General features: G+C 43.6%; 1 protein-coding gene across 1 annotated transcript; it reads left to right on the top strand.

The window, feature by feature from the left end:
• Positions 1–16,049: 16,049 nt before the first annotated feature.
• Positions 16,050–17,004, top strand: LOC119358674 (glyoxylate/hydroxypyruvate/pyruvate reductase 2KGR-like). Its single transcript, XM_037625124.1, has 2 exons — positions 16,050–16,326; positions 16,402–17,004. Exons 1-2 carry the CDS (start codon positions 16,058–16,060, stop codon positions 16,922–16,924), a joined length of 792 nt encoding a protein of 263 aa, XP_037481021.1. The 5' UTR covers positions 16,050–16,057; the 3' UTR covers positions 16,925–17,004.
• The last annotated feature ends 976 nt before the right edge of the window (positions 17,005–17,980 follow it).

Genomic DNA, 17,980 nt, shown 5'->3' with positions numbered 1-17,980 from the left:
GTCAACTACATGATCATGCTAAGCAATATGACAATGATGAATGTGTCATGATGAACGGAATGATGGAAAGTTGCATGGCAATATATCTCGGAATGGCTATGGAAATGCCATAATAGGTAGGTATGGTGGCTGTTTTGAGGAAGATATAAGGAAGTTTGTGTGTGAAAGAGCGTATCATATCACGGGGTTTGGATGCACCGGCGAAGTTTGCGCCAACTCTCAATGTGAGAAAGGGCAATGCACGGTACCGAAGAGGCTAGCAAGGATGGAAGGGTGAGAGTGCGTATAATCCATGGACTCAACATTAGTCATAAAGAACTCACATACTTATTGCAAAAATCTACAAGTCATCAAAAAAATCGGTACTACACGCATGCTCCTAGGGGGATAGATTGGTAGGAAAAGACCATCGCTCGTCCCCGACCGCCACTCATAAGGAAGACAATCAAATAACACCTCATGTTTCAAATTTGTTGCATAACGTTTACCATACATGCATGCTACGGGACTTGCAAACTTCAACACAAGTATTTCTCAATTTCACGACTACTCAACTAGCATGACTTTGATATTATTACCTCCATATCTCAAAACATTCATCAAGCATCAAACTTTTCTTAGTATTCAACACACTCATACGAAAGTTTTATTATTAATCTTGCATACCAAGCATATTAGGATTTTAAGCAAATTACCATGCTAATAAGACTCTCAAAATAATCTAAGTGGAGCATGAGAGATCAATAGTTTCTATAAAACAAATTCACCACCGTGCTCTAAAAGATATACGTGAAGCACTAGATCAAAAACTATAAAGCTCAAAAGATATAAGTGAAGCACATAGAGTATTCTAACAAATTCCAAATCATGTATGGCTCTCTCAAAAGGTGTGTACAGCAAGGATGATTGTGGTAGACTAACAAGCAAAGACTCAAATCATAAAAGACGCTCCAAGCAAAACACATATCATGTGGTGAATAAAAATATAGCTCCAAGTAAAGTTACCAATAGAAGTAGACGAAAAAGAGGGGATGCCTTCCGGGGCATCCCCAAGCTTTGGCTTTTAGGTGTCCTTAGATTATCTTGGGGGTGCCATGGGAATCCCCAAGCTTAGGATCTTGCCACTCCTTGTTCCATAATCCATCAAATCTTTACCCAAAACTTGAAAACTTCACAACACAAAACTTAGAGTAGAAAACTCGTGAGCTCCGTTAGCGAAAGAAAACAAAAGACCACTTCAAGGTACTGTAATGAACTCATTCTTTATTTATATTGGTGTTAAACCTACTGTATTCCAACTTCTCTATGGATTATAAACTATTTTACTAGCCATAGATTCATCAAAATAAGCAAACAACACACGAAAAACAGAATTTGTCAAAAACAGAACAGTCTGTAGTAATCTGTATCTAGCGCAAGATCTGGAACCCCAAAAATTCAAAAATAAATTTCTGGACGTGAGGAATTTATCTATTAATCATCTGCAAAAATAATTAACTAAATAGCACTTTCAAAATAAAAATGACAGCAGTTCTCGTGAGCGCTAATGTTTTTGTATTTTACAGCAAGTTCAACAAGACTTTCCCCAAGTCTTCCCGACGGTTCTACTTGGCATAAACACTAATTAAACACAAAAAACACAACCAAAACAGAGGCTAAATAATTTATTTATTACTAAACAGGAGCAAAAAGCAAGGAATAAAAATAAAATTGGTTTGCCTCCCAACAAGCGCTATTGTTTAACGCCCCTAGCTAGGCATAACAAGCAAGAATAGATCTAGGTATTGCCATATTTGGTAGGCAATCCATAAGTGGCTCTCATGATAGATTCATAAGGTAATTTTATTTTCTTTCTAGGAAAGTGTTACATGCCATTTTTTTAATGGAAATTGAAATCTAATATTTCCTTCCTTCATATCAATAATTGCACCAACCATTCTAAGGAAACGTCTACCGAGAATAATAGGGCAAGAAGGATTGCAATCTATATCAAGAACGATAAAATCTACGGGCACATAATTCCTATTTGCAACAATAAGAACATCATTAATTCTTCCCATAGGTTTCTTAATAGTGGAATCCGCAAGATGTAAGTTTAGAGAGCAATCATCAAAATCACGGAAATCTAGCAAATCACACAAAGTTTTGGGAATAGTAGAGACACTAGCACCCAAATCACACAAAGCATAAAACTCATAATTTTTATTTTTAATTTTAATAGTAGGTTCCCACTCATCATAAAGTTTTCAAGGGATAGAAACTTCCAATTCAAGTTTTTCTTCATAAGATTGCATCAAGGCATCAACGATATGTTTAGTAAACGCTTTATTTTGACTATAAGCGTGAGGAGATTTTAGCACGGATTGAAACAAGGAAATACAATCAATTAAAGAGCAATTTTCATAATTAAATTCCTTGAAATCCAATATAGTGGGTTTAGCAACATCTAGGGTTTTAATTTCTTCAATCTCACTTTTATCAAATTTAGCATCAAGATCAACAAATTCCGAATTCTTAGAACGCCTTCTAGGTAAAGGTGGATCGTATTCAGTCCCATCATTATAAAGATTCATATTGCAAAACAAAGATTTAATAGGGGACACATCAATAACTTTTAGATCTTCATCATTATTTTCATAGGAACTAGAAGAACACGCTTTTCTAAAGGCATCTTTCTTAGCATGCATCCTAGCGGTTCTTTCTTTGCACTCGTCAATGGAAATTCTCATGGCTTTGAGAGACTCATTGATATCATGCTTAGGTGTAATAGATCTAAGTTTCAAAGAATCAACATCAAGAGCAATTCTATCAACGTTCCTAGCCAAATCATCAATCTTAAACAATTTTTCTTCAATCATAGCATTAAAATTCTTTTGCGAAGAAATAAATTCTTTAATATTAGATTCAAAATCAGAGGGCATCTTATTATAATTTCCATAAGAATTGTTGTAGGAATTACCATAATTATTAGAGGGATTACTAGGATAAGGCCTAGGATTGAAATTTCCTCTATACGTGTTGTTACCAAAATTGTTCCTACCAACAAAATTCACATCCATAGATTCATTATTATTATCAATCAAAGTAGACAAGTGCACATCATTAGGATCAGAAGAAAAATTTCATCCATCTTTCCACTCAAAACATTAATTTCTTCTATCGCATGCACCTTTTTAGTAGATCTTTCAATATGCCATTGAGAATAATTAACCATAATATTATCTAGGAGTTTAGTAGCTTCTCCTAAAGTGATTTCCATAAAAGTGCCTCCCGCAGCCGAATCTAAAAGATTTCTAGAAGCAAAATTCAATCCGGCATAAATTTTTTGTATAATCATCCACAAATTCAAACCATGAGTAGGGCAATTACGTATCATTAATTTCATTCTCTCCCAAGCTTGTGCAACATGTTCATGATCAAGTTGTTTAAAATTCATAATATTGTTTCTAAGAGAGATGATCTTAGTGGGAGGAAAATACTTAGAGATAAAAGCATCTTTGCACTTGTTCCATGAATCAATACTATTTTTAGGCAAAGATGAAAACCAAGCTTTAGCACGATCTCTAAGTGAAAAAGGAAATAGCTTCAATTTAACAATATCATTATCGACATCTTTCTTCTTTTGCATGTCACACAAATCAACGAAGCTATTAAGATGGGTAGCGGCATCTTCACTAGGAAGGCCAAAGAACAGATCTTTCATGACAAGATTCAGCAAAGCCGTATTAATTTCACAAGATTCAGCATCAGTAAGAGGAGCAACCAGAGTGCTAAGGAAATCATTATTGTTGGTATTGGTGAAGTCACACAATTTAGTATTATCTTGAGCCATCGCGACAAACAAGCAATCCAACACACGAGCAAACAAAAAGCAAACGGGCAAAAGAGGCAAAAAGAGAGAGAGAGGGGGAGGATAGAGAGAGAGAGGGCGAATAAAACGGCAAGGGTGAAGTGGGGAAGAGGAAAACGAGAGGCAAATGGCAAATAATGTAATGCAGGAGATAGGGATTGTGATGGGTACTTGGTATGTTGACTTTTGCGCAGACTCCCCGACAACGGCGCCAGAAATTCTTCTTGCTACCTCTTGAGCACTGCGTTGGATTTCCCCTAAGAGGAGAGGATGATGCAGCAAAGTAGCGTAAGTATTTCCCTCAGTTTTTGAGAACCAAGGTATCAATCCAGTAGGAGGCTACGCTCGAGTCCCTTGTACCTACACAAAAACAATAGCTCAACGCAACCAACGCGCTTAGGGGTTGTCAATCCCTTCATGGTCACTTACGAAAGTGAGATCTGATAAAGATGATAAATAATATTTTTGGTATTTTTGGTATAGAGATGCAAAGGAAAAATTAAAAGCAAAGTAAAAGCAAAGCAATAATGAAGTGATGGAGATTAATATGATGAGAAAGAGACCCGGGGGCCATAGGTTTCACTAGTGCCTTCTCTCAAGAGCATAAGTATTCTACGGTGGGTGAACAAATTACTGTTGAGCAATTGACAGAATTGAGCATAGTTATGAGAATATCTAGGTATAATCATGTATATAGGCATCACATCCGAGACAAGTAGACCGAAACGATTTTGCATCTACTACTATTACTCCACTCATCGACCGCTATCCAGCATGCATCTAGAGTATTAAGTTAAAAACAGAGTAACGCCTTAAGCAAGATGACATGATGTAGAGGGATAGTTTCATGCAATATGTAAAAAACTCCATCTTGTTATCCTCGATGGAAACGATACAATACGTGCCTTGCTGCCCCTTCTGTCACTGGGAAAGGACACTGCAAGATCGAACCCAAAACTAAGCACTTCTCCCATGGCAAGAAAAACCAATCTAGTAGGCCAAACCAAACTGATAATTCGAAGAGACTTGCAAAGATAACCAATCATACATAAAAGAATTTAGAGAAGATTCAAATATTATTCATAGATAGACTGGATCATAAACCCACAATTCATCGGTCTCAACAAACACACCGCAAAAAGAAGATTACATCGAATAGATCTCCACAAGAGAGGGGGAGAACATTGATTGAGATCCAAAAAAAGATAAGAAGCCATCTAGCTACTAACTATGGACCCGTAGGTCTGAACTAAACTACTCACACTTCATCGGAGGGGCTTGGATGATGATGTAGAAGCCCTCTGTGATCGATGCCCCCTCCGGCGGAGCTCCGGAACAGGCCCCAAGATGGGATCTCGTGGATACAAAAAGTTGCGGCGGTGGAATTAGGTTTTTGGCTCCTCCTCTGATCGTTTGGGGATACATGGATATATATGGGAGGAAGAAGTACGTCGGTGGAGCTTCGAGGGGCCCACGAGGCAGGGGGTGTGCTCTAGGGGGGCGCCCCCCACCCTCGTGGCCGCCTCGTGGCTTTCTTGACGGAGGGTCCAAGTCTCCCGGATCTTATCTGATGAGAAAATCACGTTTCCGAAGGTTTCATTCCGTTTGGACTCCGTTTGATATTCTGTTTCTCCGAAACACTGAAATAGGCAAAAAACAGCAATTCTGGGTTGGGCCTCCGGGGAATAGGTTAGTCCCAAAAATAATATAAAAGTGGAAAATAAAGCCCAATATAGTCCAAAACAGTAGATAATATAGCATGGAACAATCAAAAATTATAGATACGTTCGAGACGTATCAGCGGGGTCCTTACAGAAACTAAGGGATATTAAGGCCTCCTTTTAATAGAGAACGGGAACAAAGCATTAACACACAGTGAATACATTAACTCCTCAAACTACGTTCATCACCGGTAAGTATCCCGATTATAGTCACTTCGGGGTTAACGGATCATAACACATAATAGGTGACTATAGACTTGCAAGATAGGATCAAAAACTCTCATATATTGATGAAAACATAATAGGTTCAGATCTGAAATCATGGCACTCGGGCCCTAGTGACAAGCATTAAGCATAGCAAAGTCATAGCAACATCAATCTTAGAACATAATGGATACTAGGGATCAAACCCTAACAAAACTAACTCGATTACATGATAGATCCCATCCAACCCATCACCGTCCAGTAAGCCTACGATGGAATTACTCACGCACGACGGTGAGCATCATGAAATTGGTGATGGAGGATGGTTGATGATGACGATGGCGACGGATTCCCCTCTCCGGAGCCCCGAACGGACTCCAGATCAGCCCTCCCGAGAGGTTTTAGGGCTTGGCGGCGGCTCCGTATCGTAAAATGCGATGAATTCTTCTCTTTGATTTTTTTCTCCCCAAAACACAATATATGGAATTGGAATTGGAGTCGAAGAGGCAACAGGGGGCCCACAAGGTAGGGGGCGCGCCCTAGGGGGGCAGGCACGCCCCCACCCTCGTGGACAGGTGGTGGGCCCCCTGGCCTTCATCTTTTGCAGATATTTTTCATATTTTCTAAAAAGTTGCTCCGTGAAGTTTCAGGTCATTCCGAAACGTTTGTTCCTGCACATAAATAACACCATGGTAATTCTGCTGAAAACAACGTCAGTCCGGGTTTGTTCCATTCAAATCATGCAAGTTAGAGTCCAAAACAAGGGCAAAAGTGTTTGGAAAAGTAGATACGACGGAGACGTATCAGGGGGTGTTGGTCTTGCATCCCCGACGCCCACCATGATGACGGTCGGAGGAGGCCGGCTGGGGAAGCAGCGGGTACTGGTGTTACGAGGCCGCCGGCATGGGGAATCGTGGCGCGGGAGGCGCCGGCGAGGATGACTACCGTGGGCCGCCGTGGGATGTCCCGGCAGCAAGGGCGGTGTGGGTAGCCCTAGTTTTTGTCATCTTCATCCAACACTCCTCCAAACGCAAATGCGCCACAACCTTGGGAAAAGACGGCTCCAGAATCAAGGTGAGTTTCGAAGCGGCGTTGCGAAACTCCTCATTGAGGCCGACGGTGAGGAAGCTGAGGAGGAGCTCATCGGAGATTGTTTCACCAAGATCACGGAGCTCATCTGCAAGTTTCTTAAGACGCATGCAAAAAGCATCAATGGATGAGTCAAGTTGGTGGCATCCAAAAAATTCATGCTGACGGAAAACCCAACACTGGAGTTGGTTGTTGGTGAAGAGCCTGTTGAGTTTGGTCCAAACAGCATGGGTATCGTCCCCGTCGGTGACCACCATGTGGAAGAGATCCTTGGAGATGCTGAGGTAGAACCAACGAATGAGTGTGGCGTCGATGGTCATCCACTCGTCATCGCCAAGCATGAGACTGGAGTCGACGGAGTCGTCAATGTGGTCATGGAGATGATACTTGCAGAACACCAGGGAGAAGTAGGTTTTCCAGGAGTAGTAGGTGGAGGTGGAGTGATCGAGGCACACAGGAACACGTGATGGATGTCAAGATCACGGATGAGGATTAGATCGGGACCGGCAAAAGGATTGGTGGTACCAGAGGCGGATGAGCCGGGTGAAGCCATGGCGATAGAGAGACGCGGCTGGGAGATGGGATCGGTGGAAGTGGAGGGAAGAGGGGACGATGTGCCGCTGCGGCTTGGGGAGGGAAGCGGCGGCAGAGGGGGTGTGCGGCGGCGGCGACGACCTAGAGGTGCGGTGGCGGCATGAGCGGAAGGTTACGCGGATGATCGTGTTAGGGAAACTGATACCATATTGTTAGGCAATGCAACTATCAATTAGATTGGGTGCATACATGCACATATATATATCTCTACTCCTAATGGAGCAGTTGGTAGTCTCGTTTCCAGGGTTTTTTTCGTCCCACCTCCCATGGTTTTTTGGTACCTCCTCCCACCTTCGCTGGTTTTTTTCGTAGATTTTTTTCGTCCTCTCACACAATGAAAGAAATATGAACAGATCAGAACTTTCCATACTGGCGCAAGTTATTTAGTATTGTAGGATCAATCATGAACAATCTCTAAAGATCAAATCTAAATTAATTAACCTTACCTTAAATCACTCAATCACATTAATTAGAAAACAAATAATTGATTTTCAGAAAAATCGCTCAATCACATTAACCTTACCTCAACTCACGGATGGTAATCAATTTCCAAACAAAGAAAACAATACATCGAGGGAGCAGTAAATAAAATCCCTTTCTTATGACATGTATATGATCTTCCCTTCCCTCTCCGTTGTCGAGCGTTCTTGATTCTCGAGGCTGATGCTTGGGCTGCATCACTGGGTCGTGACGGTGCCGGAGGGCGAGGCCGGGTGCCGCGGCACCGCGTTGGCCCGCGGCCTGTGAAGGGGGCGAAGAAGGGTGGCTTCCCTGGCCCTGGTCGTGGCTGTGGCCCTGGGGGTTGGTGCGGTGGAAGCGGCACTTGAAGGACCCGACGTGGGTGGCCGACGCGTAGACGCACTTGGAAGCGGGCCTGTGGCCCGCGCTGGACGACGCCGACCCGAGCCAGCTCCTCCGCGTATTCTTGGAGCTATGGCTGGCCGATTTACATGAAATTAATTCCCTCAGTTGTGGCGGCAAATGTAATACACATAATCCATATTGTTATGCACTAACATGTGTGTGTGAAATAGATGGATTATGGTCCCGTATCCAATAAGATGGATATGTGTGTGTGTGCGTTAGAGAGAGAGAGGGAGAGGGGGAGAGAGAGTGAGGAAGAGGGAGGGAGAGTGTGTGTCTGTGAGGAATTGATGGTAAAAAAGATCGCCAATGTCACTTGATATGTATGAGAATATTAATATTGAAATCTTAAAGTTAATGTGGCCCTGTTGCAACGCACGGGCATTCTTCTAGTATGTATAGGATGTAGCCCACGACCTCGACAATACAAGGAAACAGGAGGCGAGGCTAGGTAGGAAAAGATCCTAACCATACATGCGATTTATAGCCTATACATATATTCAACAAAAATAACCATAGCAAAATTTATCCCACTTTTGATTTATCAAAGAAGTGAATATTATATGTACGTACATGTCTATCAAAAAGATTCAAAATACAATTGAGATTTATGAATGAAAAGAAAAATTGATTCCTTGTGTACTGTCAAACTCAAAGTTTTGGCTGGCCAACTCCAATGTCAGACATATGTCTTTCAAGGGTTCAAAGCGTCTAGATTTGATGCCATTTTCCACCCATACTATTCTGGTGATGACGTGGTGATGTCTTCCTACACATGTTTTTTTTTTGCGGGTAGGCTTCCTACACACGATGATCTAGTTACAAAAAAGAGACTGAGAACGATCATGAATGAGAACAATCGAATAAAAGTGTGTAATACCTTCATGAAAAACTCATCACTAATCTACTAAAATTACTAACGATGTTACAAATTTTAGAAATACATGGCAAACATAAATATTCAAGAAAAATATGCAACTGAACAAAATAAGAAGGCATTTATTATTTCTATTTTCCAGAGTTTACTGTTTTTGGTGCCACTTTTTTTTCAACAGTTTATCTTGGAATGTTCCTAATTTATAAATCCTCTTTACCTGAATGTTTTATTTTATTTGTAAATTTTCCTTTAATATTTTTAGTATATATTTAGTTTCCTATTTTTCCTTAATCAGTTTCCTAAAAAACTTTAAATTATTTGATTTTGCAAACAACATAATTTATACAACTATTCAATTTTTTTTTTTGCTTTTACTTTCCTCGTGTGTGATACCGTTGTCTTCTCATCGTTGTAATTTTGGAAGAATACGTTTACCCGTTGCATCCACTCGGCTTTCCTCGTCATCTCTTCATCTCTTGTGTACCCATTCATTGTGGCGCCCCCGACAGGAACGCCACATTCTTTATCGCAACGGAAATGGCATCGGCTAACCGCCACTCCATATCTCACGGCTCGAGCTCGCCATCTTCCTGCTGATTCTCCATCTCCATCTCCTCCTCGTCCTTAAATTTCATCTCCTCCTCCCCCTCCATCTCCCTGGAGCTCGACAAAACATACGATCAATTCAGCACTCCGCGACCATGAGAGATATGCCAATACATATGATCCATTCAAGACAATGACATGCTTTCAATTTGGGCATATGACACTTTTTTATCACACGATGTTTTGTAAAAATGCGTGAACTCTTTTTAAATTTACACGACCATTTTTCAAAAAAGCATGAACACCTTAAAAACACATCAATTTTTTTGTGAAATAGCTAAACACTTCTTAAAATTAGACGAACATTTTGCAAAAATTCGCAAGCAATATTTAATTACATGAATAATTTTCAAAAGACGTGAACACTTTGAAAAAACGTAGAACAAATTTATCATCCATAAACATAGTATATTACATTTATAAAATATTATTTTGAGATTTTAGCAACGAACAAACAAAAATACCTGCTAATGAGCTGCCCCATGCCAGTCGACAAGATTTTTCCACTACCGACGCCGAGCTAGCGCTTGCTAAGAGCAATGCCTGCCCAAAATTCTATATATCGGTTTTAGGAGGGTTTCATACAATTTTTTTATTTTCTTCCTATTTCTCTGTTTTCTCTTACAAGTTTTTAGGTTATTATTTTTCATTTCTGTTTTTATTGGTCAGTTTTAAAATTCATGAAAATTTTAAATTGAATTTTTTTAAAGTTCAGTTTTAAAATTGTACAAATATTTTTAAAGCCATGAACATTTTAAATCCTTGATTTTTTTTAATTCATGAACATTTTTCAGTTCTCCTTTTTTCTATAAATTCATGAATGTTTTTGATATTCTAGAATATTTTTCAAATTCAAGATATTTTTTGAATTAATGAACAATCCATCAATTCATGAACAATGGTTCAAATTATTGAACATATTATAATTCACATTTATTGTGAACATATTTGAAAATTAAGAAAGAAAAGGAAAAAAAGTTAGTTAAAAAGGATCTCAGCCGTTTGCGCTGGCTCGCACTTGTTGTTGTGCGCTGGGTCGGGCCGATTTAAGTGCTTGGATGGGTGACGTGAGATTTCATGGTCGCAATAGGCGATGCAGAGATCTCCTATTGGACGCATGTTGGCGTAATTGAGGACGCGATGCAGAGACCTCCTATTAGTAAGAAATGGTGCAACCATAACTGATGTGATTAGACATTAGAACAAGAGATGTGAATAGCTGATTTATATTAGTTAAACTCCATGTATGTGTTACGAATTTAGCCTATAGCCGATCTTTCCTCTACATCGGAAAGGAAAATCTGTTTTTTCTTCCCTACATCGAAAAATATATGGAAGGACAAACGCATGTTACATCAACAATATAATAAAAGATATCAGAAATATAAACATATTTATTTGTAAGGTGAACCGATGAACCACATGAAGATTGCGAGCAATCAAATAAGATAAGTGATTAGAAACATATTTACTGAAACCTTTTCAATTCTGAAATTGCAAATCATGATTATGAACAACTATACAATTTAAAAAGTAGCAGATAGTGGGGAAGTATAAAAACTATATGTATATATTTTCACATGTAGATAATCGGGAAAAATATCAGATAGTGTTTGAATCGTGTAGTATGTTGTGTTAATATATGCATACGAAATCTATTTAACGTAGTCTCAACGTTTATTTGCAAATTCATCTTTTCTGAATGCTAGCAGAATTTATTGGTGACCAATAGAATTTCCTATTACCGACTGTTACAAAAAAACATGAAAGAACCTGGTAAAGAAGCTAGAAGTCAACACCATGAATTGTTGAGGCCTTAGAAAACTTGGAACACGAGACCTTCAGGTCAATCTAGAGCCTACCATGGTCAATTTCGGCATCAACACATTAGCAACAGAAAAGATCTTGTTGATTAATATAGACATGAATAAATCTTGAGAAAGGAGATGGGGATGAGGAAAGACAGACCTAGGATGTGCAAGGAAGCAACAACACAACCGGCATGAGTGAAACGTAAGTGAGGTTGGACCAAGAACGAGGTAGACAACATAACATCAAGTTCTATTTAAGTAGAAAAGATGAAATAAATATTAATTCATGATTCAAAAACGGAAAAAGGAAAATACTTGATAATGGGCCACACCAAACCAACCCTTTAAAAAGTTCTACTTGGGATGTGGCGTATTTCCTATGAAATCATTGTTGGGGAACGTAGTAGAAATTTAAAATTTTCTACGCATCACCAAGATCAATCTATGGAGTCATCTAGCAACGAGGGGAAGAGGAGTGCATCTACATACCCTTATAGATCGCGAGCGGAAGCGTTCAAGAGAACGGGATGATGGAGTCGTACTCCTCGTGATCCAAATCACCGATGATCCTAGCGCCGAACGGACGGCACCTCCGCGTTCAACACACGTACGGAGCGAGGACGTCTCCTGCGCCTTGATCCAGCAAGGAGGAGGGAGAGGTTGAGGAAGAGGGCTCCAACAGCAGCATGAGGCGTGGTGGTGGTGGAGCAGCAGTACTCCGGCAGGGCTTCGCCAAGCTCTTGCGGAGGAGGAGAGGTGTTGGGGAGGGGAGGGGCTACGCCTTAGATGTGGTGTGCAGCCCTCCCCTTGCCCCTCTATATATAGGGGAAGGAGGAAGGGGGCCGGCCCCCTCTAGATGAGATCTAGAGGGGGGGCGTCCAAGGGGAGGGGGCTTGCCCAACAAGCAAGGGGGGCGCCCCCCTTAGGGTTTCCCCCCCAACCCTAGGCGCATGGGCCCATGGGGGGGATGCGCCAAGCCCATGTAGGGCTGGTTCCCTTTTCTCTACAGCCCATTAGGCCCTCCGAGAGAGGTGGCCCCTCCCGGTGGACCCCCGGAACCCCTCCGGTGGCCCCGGTACAATACCGATATGCCCCCGAACCTTTCCGGTGACCGTATGACAACTTCCTACATATAAATCTTCACCTCCGGACCATTTCGGAACTCCTCATGACGTCCGGGATCTCATCCGGGACTCCGAACAACATTCCATAATCACATACAAGTCTTCCTAATAACCCTAGCGTCATCGAACCTTAAGTGTGTAGACCCTACTGGTTCGGGAACCATGCAGACATGACCGAGACAACTCTCCGACCAATAACCAACAGCGGGATCTGGATACCCATGTTGACTCCCACATGTTCCACGATGATCTCATCGGATGAACCACGATGTCGAGGATTCAAGCAATCCCGTATACAATTCCCTTTGTCAATCGGTACGTTATTTGCCCGAGATTTGATCGTCGATATCCCAATACCTCGTTCAATCTCATTACCGGCAAGTCACTTTACTCGTTCCATAATGCATGATCCCGTGACCAACTACTTAGTCACACTGAGCTCATTATGATGATGCATTACCAAGTGGGCCCAGAGATACCTCTCCGTCATACGGAGTGACAAATCCCAGTCTCGATTCATGGCAACCCAACAGATACTTTCGGAGATACCTGTAGTGTACCTTTATAGCCACCCAGTTACGTTGTGACGTTTGGTACACCCAAAGCATTCCTACGGTATCCGGGAGTTGCACAATCTCATGGTCTAAGGAAATGATACTTGACACTTAGAAAAGCTCTAGCAGACGAACTACACGATCTTGTGCTATGCTTAGGATTGGGTCTTGTCCATCACATCATTCTCCTAATGATGTGATCCCGTTATCAATGACATCCAATGTCCATGGTTAGGAAATCGTAACCATCTATTGATCAACGAGCTAGTCAACTAGAGGCTCAATAGGGACATGTTGTGGTCTATGTATTCACACATGTATTACGATTTTCGGATAACACAATTATAGCATGAACAATAGACAATTATCATGAACAAGGAAATATAATAATAACTATTTTATTATTGCCTCTAGGGCATATTTCCAACAATCACTAATTAAGGAGTACCTTTTGCAAAAGTCACTCCCACCCTCCACAGGTTGCCACAAATATTGCACTGCATGTGCGCCCCTTGTCGCAACCCAGAAGTTTTTCCTTTTTTCGTAAATTCGAACATATGTTATAGGTCTCGATAAACTTTTTTGTCACGAAAAAACCGGACAAAAAACCCGAACATAGAGCATGTTTTCTCCCTTTCCGAGAGGTCGTGCCTCTCGCGGAAGCAAATACTGCCTCCAAGATAAGTAAACATGTGCCTCTCGTGGAAGGGAAGAAAACACATTTTTTCCCTTTCTCTCTCGCGGAAGCAAATCCGTGGCTATGCGAGAAGTAAGTCCATTCCTTTCATGGTAGGAAAAAAATGTGTTTTCTTCTTTCTCGAGAGGCACAGCCGTGCCTCTGGCGGAAGGAAATCCGAGACTCAACGAGAAGTAAATCTATGCCTCTCGCAGAAAGAAAAAGAAAAAGAAAACATGTTTTTTCCTTTTGCAATAAGCACGACCGTGCCTCTCATGTAAGAAAATATGTGCCTTCAGAAAAAGTGAAACTCTGTCTCTCAAAGAAGGAAAACAAGGAAGAGAATGTGTTTTATTCCTTTTCTGAGAGGCACGGCTATGCCTCTCACGGAAGCAAATTCGTACCTCCACGAGAAATAAATATGTGCCTCTCGTGGAAGGAAAAAAACACATTTTCCCCTTTTGCGAGAGTCACGGCCGTGCAACTCACGTAAGCAAATTCGTGCCTCCATGAGGAGTAAATATGCGCCTCTTGTGGAAGAAGAAAAAACCGTGTTTTTTGCGTCAATTGTTTTTCACCTTTTTGTCTAAAACCTAAGAAAAACCAAGGGAAACTGGAAAACCCCCGAAAAAATCATCTAAAAGCTGAAAACATGTACATAAAAATTAAAAATAAATAAAATCTTAAAGGAACGCCCAGAATGCGACACGTGGCGACGGCTGAGAGTGTGCCAAGTGGCGGGCTCCCATTCCATCCTAAGTGATTGTTGCGGGGGCTGCCGAAGGAGTACTCCTTGATTAGTTGCTCCTATTTCTATTTGAAGCACACAATGTGAAATTGTCGAGGAAACACACATGCGAGGGGAGCAAGAGAGGTAAATGGAGCCGCTCTGCATGTAGCAAAACTACTACAAGACCGGGTTTTGTGAACCTTCTAGAAGGTTCCCCAAACTGGGTGATTTCTTCTCAGTTTTGCATTAGGAGTTTCAACTCCTCAAAAATGCCATCACTCTATTAGACGCATGCTAAAAAATGCCATCACACACCATTACTGTCAACTCAAAACCCATTTATCATTTATATGGCCAAAATACCCATGGACCCACATGCCAACTCTCCCTCTATCTCACTACGGTAAAGTGTGGGTCTCACTCGATCTCCAATAACGTTCTTATTTTCCTCTAAATCTCTTTGCTTGCTTACTCCTGATAGGTGGGTCCCACATTTATTATTGTGAGATTGAGAGAGCCGATAGATGGGTCTAGGGGTATTTTGACCATATAATATGGTCAACAGGTTTGACCTGATAGTAAGAGTGTCTAATGTTATTTTTAAGCAAATATCTAACCGAACGATGGCTTTTTTTAGCAAGTACTAACTTACCGATGACATTTTTGAGCAGGTGTAACTTCTAATTGCAAAACCGAGTAGTGAGAGACAACTAGTGGCATAAATGGTAAAAACCAATGTTATTCATGTTGTTCACAATTTCGAAAAATGTTCATGTTTTCTCACAATTTAAAAGCAAATTGCATTTCAATTAATGCTTGAAGTTTCTAGAAATGTTCACACATTTTTTTACTCCTTCGTCCAATACTGATTGTGCCTGATATGGATGTATCTAGACGTATTTTAGTGATAGATACATCATCTGAGCATATGAGTGATATTATACATTGTGATGTTTTCACAAATTTTATAAATTAAATGTTGATTTTGAATCGGGGAGCACATGCTCCCATATGCCATATACGAAATAATCAGTGACAAAGTCCTAGTTTTCTTGTAAAATAAATTTGGAAACTACGTTTAGCTGTTGGATCCAGTCCGCTTTCATCGTCATTTCCAGTGTTCACGGTGGCGCCCCCGACGGCAACCCCGCATTCTTTATCCCAACAGAAATGGCTTCGGTTCCCAACTGCAACTCCAGATCAACTGCCTGGCCGCCCTTCACGCCCTCTTCTCGCGCGACAACGTACGATGGCAGCGACGCGGCGGGTGCTGGTGCTCTGCCGCCTCTCGCCGGCCTCCCTCGCCGGTCTCGCCGCCCGCTTCAGCCTCCTCGACCGCCACGCCTCGTCGCTCTCGATGGAAGCCTTCCTCGCCGCCGCGGCTGCCGACGACGACCCACCGCGCCTGGCCCTCGTCCCGGGCGGGGGCGTCCGCGTCGACGCGGCTTTCCTGGACGCCGTCCCGTCGCTGCGCTGCGTCGTCACGGTCAGTGCAGGCCTCAACCACATCGACCTCCCCGAGTGCGCGCGCCGCGGCGTCGCCGTGGCCAACGCGGCCGGGGTCTACTCCTCCGACGTCGCCGACCACGCCGTCGCCCTGGTCATCGACGTCCTCCGGCGCGTATCGGCGGCCGACAGGTACGTGCGGCGGGGGCTCTGGCCGGAGCGCGGCGACTTCCTGCCCCTCGGGTCTACGCTCCGCGGGAAGCGCGTGGGCATCGTCGGCCTCGGCAGCATCGGATCGGCAGTCGCGAGGAGGCTGGAGGCGTTCGGCTGCGTCGTCTCCTACCACTCCCGCGGCCGGAAACACGACGTCTCGTACTGCTACCACCCCGCGGTGCGCGACCTTGCCGCGTGCTCCGACGTGCTCGTCGTCGCGTGCGCTCTGACCGCCGAGACCCGGCACGTCGTGGACAGGCGCGTGCTGGACGCGCTGGGGAGCGGCGGCGTGGTGGTGAACGTGGCGCGCGGCCCGAACGTGGACGAGGGGGAGCTGGTGAGGGCGCTCGCGGAGGGCAGGCTCGCCGGCGCCGGGCTGGACGTGTTCGAGGACGAGCCAGACGTGCCGGCTGAGCTGATGGCCATGGACAACGTCGTGCTGACGCCTCACTGGGCCGCGTTCACCCCGGAGTCCATAGCCGACCTCGACCACCTCGTCGCCGGCAACCTGGAGGCCTTCTTCGCCGGCGCCCCGCTGCTTACGCCCGTCGTCGTCTCCGACTGAGCACAAAGAATGTCGATCGTCACTGACCGCGAGCTCTTCATCACAAAGAATAAAACTGGCATTGATTAGTCCACCACCAACCCATGTCTGCTGCACAAATCTAAAAGCAAACCAACCGTGCATGTTTCACCACAACCGATAAATAGAGGTTTCTTTTTTTTAACATTAGTACAGACATTCATATACACGTGCATACACTTACCCCTATGAACGCACACACATACCCTACTCCTATGAGCATTTTCGAAAGACCAAACTGACATTGATAAATAGAGGTTTCTACTCCATCGCAAAAAAAAAAAAATAGAGGTTTCTACTAGTACTGATACTCCGATAGCGATACCATTCCCTTCTTCACGGAGTGATGGAAAACACGCCGCCGCCCCCCGGCGAGAGGCCGCTGGTGCTTCTGGGGCAACCGCTCTTCCTGGAGGTCGCCGCGACGCTGGTCGGGCGCTTCCGGTTCGTCTTGGTCGTCGACGCCGATGCCTCGAGCTCTAGCGCGAACCAGACCTCCTAGTTGGGAGTGTTCAACACGTATGGGAGCCGCCGTTGCTCCGACGTCAGTAACCCATGGCGTCTGCGCATCTCCTCGGTGTGCGCCCGCACCGACCGGGGCATCGCCGGCACTGAAATACGGTGCGTGTCCAGATGCCAATAATGGGGCATGTAGACATCTGGATAGGCCAGCGGCTACCGGTATTCCCAGTGCCACTGCGTCTGGTGCACCGGGATGTACAGCGCGCTGCCTTTTTCATGATGGCCCGCCGCGCGAGGAGTCGGTGGTGACAGTGACGACGCGCGGGACGAGGTGGCGATAGGTCAGAACTTTCGCTTGCCCTTGTTGAAGAACCCCATGGCTAGTTAGGTTTTGCCTGTCATGGATGAGGGGGGCAAGCTTGGTTAGATGTGGACGGGGGAGGGAAGTGGATGACGTCGACACCCCGCACACGAGCGGTGGTTGGACGGCCGACAGATGGGACCGAGGTGAACACTGAGCGGACGACGCAAATAAGATGAAAATTTGGGTCTAAAATACGTTTAGGCGGACACCGA

The sequence above is a fragment of the Triticum dicoccoides genome, chromosome 2A, assembly GCF_002162155.2.
Source record: "Triticum dicoccoides isolate Atlit2015 ecotype Zavitan chromosome 2A, WEW_v2.0, whole genome shotgun sequence".
NCBI lineage: Eukaryota > Viridiplantae > Streptophyta > Magnoliopsida > Poales > Poaceae > Triticum > Triticum dicoccoides.
Note: the sequence above shows the minus strand (reverse complement) of the source record. Positions and strands in the feature narration are given on the sequence as shown.

Excerpts from the sequence above, each read along its gene's own strand:
- LOC119358674 (XM_037625124.1), top strand. The coding sequence starts at position 16,058 with ATGGAAGCCTTCCTCGCCGCCGCGGCTGCCGACGACGACCCACCGCGC. Across the intron at positions 16,327-16,401 it reads GACGTCCTCCGGCGCGTATC|CGGGAAGCGCGTGGGCATCG; the intron begins GGCGGCCGACAG and ends GTCTACGCTCCG.